General features: G+C 45.0%; 1 protein-coding gene across 1 annotated transcript in view; it reads left to right on the top strand.

The window, feature by feature from the left end:
- The window catches only part of DCUN1D3 (defective in cullin neddylation 1 domain containing 3), a 47,552-nt gene extending 36,865 nt beyond the window's left edge, over window positions 1–10,687 (top strand). The window contains exon 3 of the mRNA XM_080681878.1: window positions 195–10,687. Coding sequence (XP_080538004.1) covers window positions 195–678 — 484 coding nt within the window. The 3' untranslated portion in view covers window positions 679–10,687. The remainder of the gene's footprint in view (window positions 1–194) is intronic.
- The last annotated feature ends 5,146 nt before the right edge of the window (window positions 10,688–15,833 follow it).

Raw genomic sequence — 15,833 nt, 5'->3', positions numbered from 1 at the left:
TTAGAAGCTGTTGACATATTATCTTGTCCTCACCCCCACCCGGAAGAGTGACGTGGTAGTCTCAGCGCTTCCGAGGTGGAGGAGTCGAATTCCCACCCAGCCCCCCAGCTGCATGGTGCTATCTCCACGCTATTGCCTCACAGGAAATGATTCTCGTTTACAGTGACTAATTGTGTCCCTACTTCCTGTTGCAGGAAGGAGTTTTTTGATGGCTGCAAAGCAATAAGTGCAGACAGCATTGATGGGATCTGTGCACGGTTCCCCAGCCTCTTGACCGAAGCCAAACAAGAGGACAAATTCAAGGATCTGTACCGGTTTACATTTCAGTTTGGCCTGGACTCTGAAGAAGGGCAGCGGTCACTGCATCGGGAAATAGCCATTGCCCTGTGGAAGCTAGTCTTTACCCAGAACAACCCGCCAGTGTTGGACCAGTGGCTACACTTCCTAACAGAGAACCCTTCGGGGGTCAAGGGCATCTCCAGGGACACTTGGAATATGTTTCTTAACTTCACTCAGGTGATTGGCCCCGACCTCAGCAACTACAGCGAAGATGAAGCCTGGCCTAGTCTCTTCGATACCTTTGTGGAGTGGGAGATGGAGCGGAGGAAGAGGGAAGGGGCTGGGGGTGGTGCGCACAGCTCGGGGCCCTTGGGCTTGTGTCCCCAGGAGCAGACTTAGTGCTCTGTCCCGGGGCTGCGCTGCCCTGGAGCCAGCCAAGGAATGGACCTTTCTGGAAATTACCGAAGATCCGGATATTTTCTACTTTACACCTTTCTCTGCCTTGTATCTGAAAGGGCTCTAAAATGCTGTATCATGTTTTAGGCACTTTCTTCACTTTTTGGTTATTTTGGTTATTTCCTTTATTTGGGGGGGTCCCCCAAAATATTTGAACCTGGCTACATGTTATGTATCTTTTTTTTAAGCCTTCAGATAGAATAAGCCTGCCATTTCTTGCACAAATAGATTGTTTGTGGGGGAGGGCGCCAAGCGGGGGGCTGGAGGTCAGCTGAGCTAACATTAGACACCAGTGCCAGATCTGCTGTGCATCCTGTTTCAGGGCAGATCTGTGCTGTGTGTGGTGCTGTTTACATGGTTGAATTGCGGTTGTGATAATTTTTAAAGATTTACACGGAGTTGACTAGCAGTGTTAACTGTTAACCACGTTGCATTAATTCCCTGTGAGTTAAAGCCCTTGCAGAGCCAGGACCAGCCAAATATGTCCTCTGGTGACAACCCCGCCCAGCTAATTTATCCGAACCCTCTCTCCGCACTTCTTGCTCATCCCTCTGACGCATTGCATTTCATGCCGTGTCCCACCAGCACGTGGCCCCTGCCAGTCAAGTGAGCGGTGTTCTAGAGCAGCCCCGCAACCAGAGCATCGAGGGCAGAGAAAGCAGCGCTACCTCAGCTTGGCTGGAAGCAGTCTTTGATAGGTGTTTTTCTTTATGAAATTTTCTGTATTTTCATGTTGTAAGTGGAAATACTTTTTTTTTTTTCTTTTTTCATTTGCCTTGGAGCCAAAGTTTCTGTTCCTGGTGGTCGGAAACTGCCTGCCAGCCACCGGACTTGAAGAAAAACTGTGGTATGGAGCTCTGCTTGAATACTTTCTTAAAAAATGTTGAGTATCATCAGCTTACTTGTCTGGCAAGTGCAGAAGCCTGGGGCTGGCCTGAACTCTGCCAAATGTAGAGTGTATTTAATAGTAAACGTGTGCCCTTCCCTTCTTGCTGCGCCGTGTCGTCGCTCACCCCGGGCGTTATTTATTATCTGTGTTGATGTCAGGCTCATTGGGGTGATGTGATGACTGTTTAGGTTTACATTACCCTTTTCTCCTTCCCCTCCCCAAATATGTATATGTACATATATAAGATATGTATATATTTTACCTATCTAAAATATATATGTACACATATATGTATCTATATTCCCGTTTGCCTGCTAAAACTGGCCCTAGAGGAGGGAGAGGAGGGCCAGGGAACATCAGGATGGAGGCTTCTGAATCTGAGTGTGGACCATTTTCACTAAAGAGAAGATGAATTGTCTCAGCTCTTTCCTCACAAGAGGGAGGCCCAGTTCCCCAGACTCCTGTGCTCACTTCCCGAGGCCAGCTTTGGACATGCTGCCCAGGAGCTGACTGTCCTACCTCGCTTCAGTGGAGGGCTTGTCCTTTTCCCCTTGAACCATGTCCTCCGAGCCTGTGCTGAAGGGTGGCGGCAGGAACTTTGGAACAGATGGAAAAGGGAATCTTTTAAATAAACGTATAAAACACTTATATTTTTGAGGTAACGAGTTTGTCCGTGGAGCGTTTGGCGTGTTCTCCCTGGCTGCCTCATCTCCCTTCAGGCACATTTCTCAGCCTGGCAGCAAGTGCTTGTTCCGAGGTCCTTGACTCGCCTTACGGATTCAGACTCCCGTCTTGACAGATGGTTATCTGAGGAGTTAATGCTGTCGATGTTTTTCTGAAATTGACATTGACAGGGAATGTCACTGGGAGTTTGATGTTCGTAGCCTCTCTAGAGGGTGGATGGGGAACTTGAAAGTCAGCCACAGCCATCAGCAAAAAGCTGGAGAGGGTGGGGTCTCAGGCCAGGTGTCTGTCTGCCTTCATTTAGCATGACACAAGATCCTTGTATAGTTTCTAGGGACCCCAGCTGGTTCTGTGGGTTCAGTGGTAGTCAGCATGCCCAAACTGAGTTCTTAGAGAGACCACCTTCTCATCCAACGTCTGCACCCTCCTGGTTTTCCCAATTCTGAATTGGGTAGGGGAGGGGGCAGGTGCCCCTAGCCAGTGCACAGGAGAGGGAGGCCCAGGGTCCTGAGGACCCGGAGGACTGCCCCCCTCCCCAGCCTACAAGAAGGCATTCCCTGTGTTAGGTGGACTAGAGTGAGCGGGTTTTGCTTTTAATTGTTCATCTTCCCTAGGCCCACACAACCATTTTTAAAAGTTTTCAATTATATTTTCAATGATAATTATTACAAAAATGCAAATGAGAACCAGAAAAGGGCGCAGACAGGGAGGGACTTCCAAGTTCCCTCCGAGTTGACGTCCCTGACCAAAGTTCTGTGGTGGCTCAGCTGGTGCTGGACCCTGGTGCCCACAGGAAGCGGGCTTGCTGCAGAAGGACCCACGGTGGGCGTGCAAGGTTTTGTTATGCTTCTGGGAAATGAAACACCCCTTTCTCTTACCCTAGAAATAGGTTGCAACTTAGCAGGAATGATGTGGAAGAGGCCAAATGCAGGCCCCTTAGCCAAGCCAGGGGACCCTTCCCTCTAACAGCGCAGGGTGTGGAGAGGGCAGGATGCGGATGCCATTTTGAAAACAGGCAAATATCTGAGGGTGACTACAAACTGAATTATTGTGTTGGCAAATGCGTTGGTTTTGGCGAATGGTTTTGTGAGCTTCTGTGCTCACAATTAACAATTAGAAAGCTATATGGGATGGTGTTGCGTTATTGAGTTGCTCTTCCCCATCCCTGCCAATTTGAATATATCGTTAACCCCACCTCCTGTAATGACACTGATAGGCTTCAGCTGGCTGCCTCAGCAGTGCCCCCTCCCTCATCCATGCTGAATGGACCCACTTGTATGAGTTGGTTCCAAGACTCCATACTGAATTTTGGTAAGAAAAATCTAGAGCTGAGTGAAGATCCAAATTTCAACCAAGCTCCCAGGCCTGAGGAAATCAGTTGAAAATGTACAAGGCATTGTTTTCAATATTAAAAGGGTTAAGCCACACAGTATTAGTTGGTCTTTGAAACAGTACCGGTCGCCCAGGGGCTGGAGCCCGCAGAGTGTGGGACTCCACCGTTCAGGTGGTCTCATATATTAGCCTAGGCCACATTGTGTTAAATAGAGGTGGAAAGTTACTGGGATAAGGACTTGGGTCTAAAAGCTTAAAAACTAAAGCAGATCTGCCTTTAGCACTGTATGTATGCTATAGGAGTGTCTTCAGTGCAGTGCAGCCCAGAAGGAGACGCAGTCACACAATTCCAAAGCGAGGCTGGAGGGGGTGCTACCAGGCTGGCTTTGTTAGCTGCCTGTGTTTCCATTTTCCTGGTCTCTGGTTAGTGAGGACTTAACCGTCTTGGTAACGGACGCCAGGTGAAAGTACTCTTGCAAAGTCATCACATACTGATCTGTCAAGTGTTCATTGGGACGCATTTGAGGACATGTGAAATTGACCCCTTACTCCAGTCTGTTTTTCTGCATGGTACTGAGGGGTTCCCACCCCTCCCTGCAGTTGATTCCTATGGGAAGCTGTAATTGTGGCATTTATTTAGTGTAACATGGACTGGCCTGCGTGTCAGTGAGGCTGTAGCGGTGTTTTCCTTATTGAGGGACAGAACAGATGCTTGAATTCTGGTTCAGCAACCAAGATGGTTCCGATGGCTTTGAGTGGCCATCAGGTGCTGCTTCAGATCAGGTGCTGGGCATCACCTCCTCCCACTCCTCTCGGAAGCTCAGCCTGCTCACACTTCCCGCTTCCACTGCCCGCTCCCTCCCCACTGCCAGCACAGGTCTTGGATATTGCCAAAGGAAGCCGTTCAGCTCCTGGGTTCCCCCAGCACACATTTATTCTGGGAGAAGTGTCTTCCCTCTGACCTGGTCCCAGCCCAGAGTCTGGGATTAATTGCTCATACCCGTTGCACTAATGAATGATTCTAGGTTTCAAAGGGGGAATTTGAAGCAGTAGGCAAAGGGGGCTTGGGTGAGTTGGTCCTACAGACACCCTGCCTTACCCTGCTGAGGTGATGAGTCCACTACTCACATGACCCTCCACCTTTGTGGATTCCTCTTGGTTTGTGATCAGTGTTTCTTAAGATTGTACAAACTTGTTGACTGAACTCAATACTTTTGTTTGTATTCTCTGCACTGTTATGCTCTCCAAATGGCCCACTGAATATTTTTATTAACTTGTTACACACATTTTTTGTCTTTATCTAATTATTTCTTTTGATGGTCTTTTATTTGGAAGGTTACCTGCTGTTGCGTTTAATAAATTTGTTTACTTGATTGATAATTCTGGGAAAAAAAAAACAAAACAGTGACTTTATTCTTGGGCAAGATTTACCCTGTAGTAAATCTTCCAACATGATATTGGATAGCAGTTCCTATGCTTTGGAAAGTCCAGATAGTATAGGACCCAGACTCTCCCAGTCACCAAGCTTAATTGCCTTTGGGGTCCCAGTACTTTAGGCAAAAGCAAACGAGCCCTCACAGGGCCACTCCCTAAATAAGTGTGAGCTCAGCAAATGGCGTGGATTCCCATGAGGAATAGGAAGTAAGTGTGAGCTCTGTGCTGAATGGGTGGCAACCCTCTCAGGTTGGCAGTGATTAAGGCAAAGGAGACAAGCTGAGCTGTCATGTGCTGCTGCTGGGTCACCTTTGTCAGGTGAGTGAAATCAGTTTCCTTTTTCTTATCTGTAAAATCAGAAGACTGTTATTTCCATTAGAGTGTTAGGATTTACGAAGTGTGTATAAAGCACCTAAGATGTGTAAGTTTAAGGTTTCCAAAAGGATGTCAGGTGAGTCTCCAGAGACTAGGCGAGGGGTAGGCATGGCACACATGCCCTTTCGCAGGCCCCTGCCCCTCTTCTAGCCCGACTTCCCTCTCTGCCAAATTTGGGGGAGATGGAAGGCTTAGACTAACATGGTTCCTGATGGCCCCATCTGGCTCTGACATAGGAGTCTGATTAGAGTGGGCTACTCATGACCTTTAGCCTCCTTTCCTTGTGCTTTCTGTCTAGTTACTGTTTATATTCAGGGAAGCGATTGGCCAGCCACCTCGCTTCAATTGAGGCCCTATTGGCCTTCCCAAAGATTGCCAGCCTCATGCCGATATCTCCTAAAAGTAAGTGAAGTGCACTGGTGGGATGAGATGTGCTTCGCCTTTTCCTTCCTGGTGGGAAGGGCCCGGGAGTCATGGCCGTATCCTCTCCAGCCAAGAAGAGGGTTATAAAGTTTTCTCAGTGCGCTGGAATTCTTTCCTCCAGGTTGAGTTTGGAAGGAAATCTAGAGGGTGATTTTTCCCCTCACTTGAAAAGTAAACCTCCAGAACATGTACTTATTCCATTCTTGGGCTCCTGTCTTCTGCACGAGCCCCCCTTCGCCCCCTCCCTCCCACACACACAACAGGCCTTACAAATTGAGGTGTGGGGAATAACAAAGGGAAGAATTAAGTGCTTGTACAGAGCCCAGAGCTATTCAAAGTGTTGTTGCTGAAATACAAGTTTCAGTTCAGTGGTGGCAAGCAGCTGTGCATACAGTTATCAGACGAGCTTAACTGCAGTGGACTGTGTCTAGCAAGAAAGGTAGGCCTACTGCAGTAGCGCTGAGAGGCCGTCAGAGTCACCTGCACACTGGCCGCGTCCCTCCTCAGTCCAGCCAAAGCAAGGCCTGGGTTGGCTCTGGAAGCCATTCTCTAGCTCTAGGTCCAGAAGGGTTGGTCTGCCAGGGAAGGAAAGGAAAGGAAAGGAAAGGCCAGGAGCCAGGCCAACCCCTCCATTTCCTTTGCTTTGCTCTGACTCCTGAGGATGCCTGTCTTCTGAAAGCCATGGCCCTTACCTGGGTTTAACTTTAGAAAGGTCTAGTGGAATATGGCAGCAGTGCCGTCAGCAGCCAAGCATCTAAAGATAGTGTTTTGTAATCCCCATGTTGATGGGGACTCTCCATGGGCCCTGCCTGTGTTTATTTTGGGAGGTGCTACTGAAATTGCTAGTAAATTAAAATATGAAGCTACAGAATAATGTGGAACTAGTGTACGACAAGACAAGAAAAATATGACACTGGCTCTTATATACGTGGACTTACATAATAAAGGAGGCATTGTCTTTTAATGGGTAAGTAAAGATAGGGAATTGGGTAAAATCTAAATATTTGGGGAAAAGTTACCACAGCCAGGAGGAATAAAGATATATACCATGGTAAGTTTAACCATTAAAAATACATATACTTGCTAGTGGATATTAAATTGATCTTTGTGTCAAGACTTTCTCAGCAAAATAAGGAAAGAAGAGATCATAAAAGAACAAACTTCTAAAACTTAAAAAAAACAAATTGGAAACATTTCTGCAATTGACAAATAGACACAATCCATAAGACCTTAAAAATTCAGTATGGAAAAGTACTTCACTAAAACATGGGCAAAGGATATTGATAACTCACTGAAGAAAAACAATTAGCCAAAAAGCTTCTGGAAAAAATCGTAGATTCCTATCTGAAGGGTACAAAAAAAAACAGAAAGTAAGCCTATAATGAAAAACCATTTTTGGCTTATCAAATTGGCAAATATTTGAAACAAATCCATGAAAAACTTTTCTGGGATCAAAAAAACCTTAAGTGTTCCTACTCTAACCCAATCATTTCACTTATAGGAAATTTTCACAATACAGTATGTGCCAAAGATGCAGGTGCGAGGATGTAAGCTGGCAGCCTCACTCGGGAACCACTTCAGTGGCAATAGGGAATGGTTAGCAATGGGCGCACATCAAGATGCTAGAATATTGGCAGCTATTAACAACTCTGCTTTTGAATGATGGAAAAGTATGACAAAATGGTAAAATAGTGACAGTCAACTCTGGTGGGACTAGATGTGATTTTAACTTGTCTGTTTTTTTCAAGTCTTTGTTATTCCTTATAATAGGGAAGAGGTTATTTACAAAAAGGAGGGCAAAGGGAAAGGGAGCTGACCATGGCCGAGTGCCCTGAACGACCCCACTATGGTGAGGAGGCCAGAAGAGGTCTATAAAAGCCCTTGGAATTGCTCTCCCACACCGCCCCCCCCCCCCCCCCACGAGGCGATGTTTCTCCAGCAGCCACCTTGGCAGCTCTGCATCGCTGTCTGGAGGGTGTGGGAGGGAAAGCACACAGATGCACTTAGGAATGGAATATGTGTTTTGCCTGGCTTCCAAAAGGTGGGAGTGTCCGTGAAAGAGTGTGTACAGACTAGGGCCCCAGAGGTCTGTGTCCTGCCCATTGCTGCAGAGTTCTGAAGATGGGGCCCATGAGGGACCTCCAGTCCCACCCATCCAGAAGGAAATTGCCTTGCCACTTCCAGGCTAGTCCTAGGAGCAAAGGGAGCTCTAACATGCTGTGTGATCTTACACGTGGAAGAGGATCCTCAGTATAATGTCACTTACAATGTGGGCTTTCCATAATTTTTAAAGTATTAATGTCCCATTTTAAAAGTGAGGAAACTGAGGTTCAGAGAGGGAAAATAATTCATATAGGACACTATTCTGTCAACTTCCACTAACGATCTTTACATTTTTACAATAATCCTTGAAAGTAAAGACTTTTTCATTTTATGAGGAAATGACGAAATGGACTCACACGAGGTTGAGTGACTCGCTCAGGAGTGTAGCTGAGGCCACTCCAGGCCTGTCCATACCCAAAGGCAGACACTCGAGTCCCCCCAGGACTAGATTCTTAAGAGGTGCGCAGCGGCCCAGCTCCCACCACTTTGGAGGCCAGCGGGGCAGGAGCCCAGCAGAGCTGCTGGCTTTGGTTGCAGGGAGGCTGCCACTGTGCCTGGGGAACCTGCCTCTCCAAGGAGCTTCAAGTTGCAGTGTCCCAACCCAAATCCAGCTCTTCAGTTCGGGCTCCCGGCTCCCAGCTTTCAGGGACCTGAGAAGTTACATGTAAAGGGTGAAACACTGCCTCAAATGCCCAAACTTGACAGTTAATATTGAATAGAATTTTTTCTAATTATAAAAGCACTATATTGATGCTACACACAGAAACACTTTGGTAAAACCTAATCTGCCAGTCCCATAACCAGAGATAAATACTGTGATAATCTTGCTATATAGTCTGCCCAGTTTTTGTTCCAAGCCTATGCATGTTCTTCTACATACAGACTCTTCTCTAACCTCCATACTTCATACAACATGTATGTGAATGCATGCTCTCACCTTCACAGCAGTCCTGTGAGATCTGGATCATCACCCCAAGCACTGAGATGAGGTTAGACAACAGATTCACAGGAAAGCGGGTTTGGGTTGAGCAGCCTGGTCTGGAGGTGTGCTGCGCTTCTGGCAGGAATGCACCATCAAACTAAAGATTTTTACTCAGCACAGGAAACCATCCCCATGGGAGAACATATGTGCCAATGACATAGCTGACAAGGGGCTAGTAGACAAAATTCATAAAAACCTTATAAAACTCAACACCAAAATAAACAAAAAATGGGCAAAGACAGGAATAGACTTCTCCAAAAAGAACATACAGATAGATGGTCAACAGACATAAGATACTCAACGTCCTTAATCGGAGAGATGCAAATTAAGACCACGATGAGATACCACCTCACAATGGCTTCCATCAACAAGTCAGCAAGCCAGTGCTGGCAAGGATGCAGGAAAGGGAGCCCTCGTGCACTGCGGGCGAGAGTGCAGACGGGTGCAGCTGTGGAAAGCATATGGAGTGACAGAGACTCCTCAATATAATGGACTAATTCGGGTGAGGAGGTGTCCGTTAAAGCAGAAAGTAGGTTTTCAGAATGCGTATGTTAAAAAATTGGCCAATTAACCTGTTTTTACTTACGTAAACACATTTGAGTAATTAAAATTATGTATAAAACATTTTCTATATGTATTACTGTATTTTTTTTTTTAAATCCTCACTTGAGGGTATTTTTCCATTGATTTTTAGAGAGAGTGGAAGAGAGAGGGAAAGACAGAGAAATATCGATGTGAGAGAAACACCGATGTGAGAGAAACACATCAATTGGTTGCCTCCTGCAGAGCCCCGACCCGGGCCCAGGCCAGGGAGGAGCCTGCAACCGAGGTACTTGCCCTTGACCGGAATTGAACCTGGGACCCTTTGGTCCGCAAGCCGACACTCTATCCACTGAGCCAAACCGGCCAGAGCTGTGTTACTATAATTTTAAATTTACACTGAATAGGTCTAGTAACTGCACGCATTCACCAGTCACCACAAGTGAACAAATGTGCGGCTGGGGCATGGCCTAGCGCACCTGGGAACATAGCCTGCACATGACAACAGAGCAATCACCACACACAGTGTGGTGTGATCACATGCTAATCATTCGCTGGATGTCGTTTACGAGTGGTGACTTGGATTTAAATACGTAGACTGTAGTTGTAGATATGTAGTATCTATCAATCCTCAACTGTGCATGTAAACCCCTTTTCGCATTTCCACCATTTTTTCATTTCTGTGTCCTGCTTGTCTCCAGAGTTAGGATCCCAGGATTCATAAGAAATAAAAACAATGTTTACAAGCTAAGAGGGAAAACAGAGACCCCAATTTTTCAAAATGGATTAAATACGACACTATATGCTAACATATGAGAATTTTGTCAGGATAATATTATAAAACAAACCTACGCCGAAGTAGCGTTGGCTAAGAACTTTAGCTAAATCTTCTGCCTGCTCTCTGACATAGCAGTGATGTGTCCATACCATGTGGAGGCATCCCGAGGAGCAAAGGACCAGAAGGAGAAGCAACCTGTGCTAAAGGGAGCAGCCAGTGGCTGGGGAGGAGGGTGCAAGGCTCCCGATGCAAGGCAAGTGAACAGGCACGTGCACTCGGCAAGCTGAGTCCTGCCCAGGGGCTTCCGCTCTGAGATGCAGCAGCGGGCGAGTGCTCCAGCCGTCCCTGCACACCCTTGAGTTTGGTCCTGTGATTCCTGAGAAGCTTTCCATAAAAAAAGGAATGGACAGGCTAGGAGATGAACAAGTTTTCTTCCCTGGAAAGTCATTTCAAAAGAATATTTTTTAAAAATTAGTATATGCTCACTTGTAGAAAGGTTAATAAGCAAGAAAGAAATTAAAAATTAACCCTAGTCCCACCATCTGGAGATCATCACTTTACATCTTAGTAAGTATCCTTTCCTATTTTTTATTATATTTACTTATAGTTCCTTTTTATAAAAAGGCAGTCATGACGCATATGCTACTTTCTGGTGATGGCCGAATAGCTCAATTGATGAGAACATCATTCCAGATACACCAAGGTTGTTGCAGGTTCGATCCCAGGCCGGGCATTCATTCAATCAATGAACGCATAAATAAGTGGAACAAAGAGGTGTTTCTCTGTCTTTCTCTCTCTCAAATCAATACATTAAAACAAACAAAATTGCCCTGGTCAGAGCATTCTCCTATGAGAGTGAACCAGCGATCTTTTCTGTCTAAGAAAGGAGCTTGCTACCATCTTAGGTCCCACCATTTTGACATGACCTCAGACCCTCAGGGGGCCGACATCTTAGGCTGTCTTACCCCGCCCTGTCCTCTGAGTTAGCCAATCACACAATAATGGGGACCCGAGATCTGAGCCCTGACCAATCAAGTCAGAGATCAGAGTGAGGAGCAGGGCAGACCCGGTCAGGAAATAAAACCCTACCGGACTTTCTGTTCAGGTGCGTTCCTCATCACTTCCAGCTGGAACAGCACCCTCCTGCGCAGGAGTCAATTTACCTTGCCAATCCAGTTCTGAGTGTTTGTCTCATTCCTGCGACATCGTTGAGAGCACTTCTAACAGTCCCAATGATACACCAAGGTTGTGGGTTTGATCCCCGGTCAGGGCACACAAGAAAAAAAATCATAATAATGCATATGCTACTTTATAACATGATTTTATCACTTGCCATATATCTTAAACAAGTTTTTGCATCAATAAACCTATTTCAGCACATCCTTTTAAAACAGCGGTTCTCAACCTGTGGGTCGCGACCCCTTTGGGCAGGGGTCCTCAAACTTTTTAAACAGGGGGCCAGTTCACTGTCCCTCAGACGGTTGGAGGGCCGGACTATAGTTTAAAAAAAAACTATGAACAAATTCCTATGCACACTGCACATATCTTATTTTGAAGTAAAAAAAACAAAACGGGAACAAATATAATATTTAAAATGAAGAACAAGTAAAGTTAAATCAACAAAGTTACCAGTATTTCAATGGGAACTATGGGCCTGCTTTTGGCTAATGAGATGGTCAATGTCCGGTTCCATATTTGTCACTGCTAGTCGTAACAAGTGATGCAAGTGTGCATCAGTTAGTCTAGATCTGGTTGGAGATTTCAGATGTTTCATTCTGGAAAAAGTCTGTTCACAGACATAAGTGCTGCCAAAGATGGTTGCCATTTTGAGTGCATGGTTCCTGAGATTAGGCTATGTCTCAGAGGGGAGAGATGCATAGAAATTAGGAAGGCTGCTTGACTTGAATGCATCTTTCAGAGAGTCACAATTCTGCAGTTCAGCCAGTTCCATTTGGTAAATTGTATCCACATTTTCAATGTCAGTAGAAAATGGGTTACGGAAAAGCTGTATGTCCTATTCATGGAGATGAAGCTCTTTAAATCTAAATTGGAACTCCTTTTGCAACTTTTCCAGTGAATCCACACATGTTTTGTTTGGGAATGCAACCAATGGTTTTTCTGCTAACAGATTTTGAGTTGTGGGGAGATGGCAGAAATTTTCCTCCTTCACTTGTTTGATGAGGAGGCCTAATTTTACTTCAAATGCTTTCACATGTGATTGCATATCACAGATGAGCTTCCCCTTTCCTTGAAGTTGCACATTGAAACTGTTGAGTAGCTCTGTTAATCTGTCAGAAAGGCAAGGTGCCATTTCCATTCTGCATCATTGAGCTCTGGTACTTCTTTGTTTTTTGAAAGCAGAAAAGCTGTAATCTGTGGAAGTAAGTCATAGAAATGTTTCAAAACTCTACCTCGACTCAGCCAATGGACTTCTGTGTGGTACAGAACATCTTCATAGGCAACATTTAGCTCAGACAGAAATTCCTGAAATTGTCTATGGTTTAGTGCATTAGCTCTAATGAAGTTAACACAAGATACCACAATTTTCATAACAGTGTCCCACTTCAGTGATTTACTACACAGCACTTGTTGGTGGATGAGGCAGTGTATGGCTATTGGATGAGAATGGTTATGTTTGTCCATCTCTTGGTTAATGCGAGCAATTACTCCTTTCTTAGACCCCACCATGCTAGGAGCACCATCAGTTGTCACACCATCTTAGGTCCAGCTCCAAACCATTCACAGTCTGGCAAACCTTTTCATAGATATCCTCTCCTGTAGTTGTTCCTTTGATGCTTTGCAGTGCAGCAAGCTCTTCTGTGACTTCGAAATAGTCATTTGTCCCACGAATAAAAATTAGAAGTTGTGCAGAATCACGAACATCATTACTTTCGTCGAGTGCCAAGGAAAAATAGGAAAGTATTTTTGTGGAGTTTTGCAAATGCTGATGCAAACTGTCTCCCATTTCTTCAATCCTTCGTGTAATTGTAGGTCCTGAAAGACTCACTGTACTAAATAAATCGGCCTTCTCTGGACACATCTCTTTGGCAACAGAAAGAAGGCATTCTTTAATAAATTCTCCCTCCACAAATGGTCTGCCAGTGCATGCTATTAGCTTGGCAACTTGAAAACTTGCTCACAGTGATGAAATATCTAGCTGCTTCTGCTTCACAAAAGTATTTTGCTGAGTTGTCAATGTATTTTTCAGTTTTAATATTTTATCTTTTCTCACTTCTCCGACCAAACAATCATATTTATCTTTATGTTGAGTTTGATAGTGTCGACGCAGATTGCATTCTTTGAACACAGACACTATATTCTGGCATATCAAACACACAGCTCTTTCCTTGTACTGCATGAAAAAGTAATCATAAGTCCACTGTTCTTTGAATATCCTACACTCCGAGTCAATTTTTCTCTTTCTTGATATCATTGTTTCCTAGGGATTCCAAATTGCTATTAGTAAAATACCAATATATATATACAGTGCTACAAAAACAATATACCAGCAATAACTTTGCCCACACAGAGACATATAGTCTGCACTGCCCATCAATGCAGTCTGATCAGTGTCCATCAATGCAGCCTTGCCAGTCCACATCATTTCAGCCTCACCAGTGCCCATATTGGTGGAACTCCGCTTTTACCTCAGGCTCACACTGGTGCGGTGCGGGAACCGGCACGATTACAGAGACGATTCCTCCACCACCTTTCCAGTTCACACTGCCCTGTGCGAACCACACTGCGATCTGTGAACTTGCATAGGAATCTGATCGCATGGGTGAGAAGACCCATGCAATCAGATTCCACTGCAGGAGAAAAGAAGGCATGTATGCCTTTTTTCTTCCAAATCTAATGCGAGTTCAGCCATACAAGCATATGGCTGAACTCGCACTGCTCAGAAATCACAACAGTGTGAACCGGGGCTTACACAGCACACAACATACAACATCATACACAACTGAATAGCAATCAAAATATAAATGCACTTACTGTCAATTAAATTGGGTTTCCTACTCCTCGGCTGTCTGCAGAGCCGGATTAAGTTCCCATGGGGCCCTAGGCAGATTACCAGTTTGGGGCCCCCATGCAATAACACTGAGCACTGACCATTTGCGATAACACTGACCGCTGACAATTTGCATTAATACTGAGCGCTGACCATTTGCATTAACACTGAGCACTTACAACTATCATTACCACTGAGCACTATTTGCATTACCTCTGAGCACTAACAATTTGCATTAGCACTGAGCGCTATTTGTGTTATCACTGTGATGCAACCCCCTTAGAAACCACCCCCAACCAACTAACCAACTTTAAAAAAAAAAGGCTCTCCTAACTTCAAAAAAAAGGCGCCCCCTATCTGCAAAAAAAAAAGGACCTCCTAACTTCAGAAATAAAAGGCCCCCCTTAACCGCAAAAAAAAGGCCCTACTAACTGCAAAATAAAAAAAAAAATAGACCTCCTAACTTCAAAAAAAAATAAATCCTAACTTGTTCTTACCTCGGTCCTCAGGCAGCAGCAGGCTCTGCATGGGCAAGCTCGTGACTCTGACTGGACCGATCACACCTGAGACTGAGAGGCGGAGTCGAGAGACAGAGAGAAGGAGGGGAGTTGGAGAGTGCGCTGCACATTCCACACATGCGCACTGCGGGCCCAGGACGAGTCGGCTACTAAGCAGGACAGGCAGCAGAGGCAAAAACACCCGGTGGGCCGGATAAATGTCCTTGGCGGGCCGTAGTTTGAGGACCCCTGCCTTTGGGGGTCGAACAACCCTTTCACAGAGGTCGCCTAAGACATCCTGCATACCAGATATTTACATTACAATTCATAACAGTAGCAAAATTACAGTTATGAAGTAGCAACGAAAATAATTTTATGTTTGGGGGTCACCACAACATAAGGAGGAACTGTTATTAAAGGGACGCGGCATTAGGAAGGTTGAGAACCACTGTTTTAAAAGGTTATAGAATACTCCATTATATGGATATTAACATATTTTATTTAATCCCCTACTTTTCAGATATTCCCTGATTTTGCACTTCTGTGACAAACATGTTTACAAATCTATGATTATTTCCTATGAATGCTGTCTAATTTTCCTGTCTGTTAACAGTCTTTTTTTAGATTTTATTGATTTTTAGAAAGGGAGAAAGAGAGAGAAAGAAAAACATATTTGCTGTTCCACTATACTTATGTATTCATTGGTTGATTCTTGGTATGTGCCCTGACCAGGGATCAAACCCGCAACCCCAGCACATTGGGGTGACGCTCCAACCAACTGAGCTGTTGGCCAGGGCCTAGGATAGTCTTTGTCATCATGATGGCCTCTTGGTGCCTCATAAGCATAAATCTATAGCTGCAGCTGCAATGGGCAGAAGGAGGAATGTCTCACTGGCTTTCTCTGCCTAATCGCTGTATTGTATACATGCTATTGAAGTTACATGCTAAACTCTGAAAAAATAAAGATTTTTTTTTTAGCTTCAAATTTGTTATGAAAACACTTGGTTTTGTTTTGGCTTTTGAGGTCAGGTCAGACTAACCTCTTAGGTCAT

The sequence above is a fragment of the Plecotus auritus genome (genome assembly GCF_963455305.1).
Source record: "Plecotus auritus genome assembly, chromosome: 7".
NCBI lineage: Eukaryota > Metazoa > Chordata > Mammalia > Chiroptera > Vespertilionidae > Plecotus > Plecotus auritus.
This window is presented reverse-complemented; position numbering and strand designations above follow the sequence as displayed.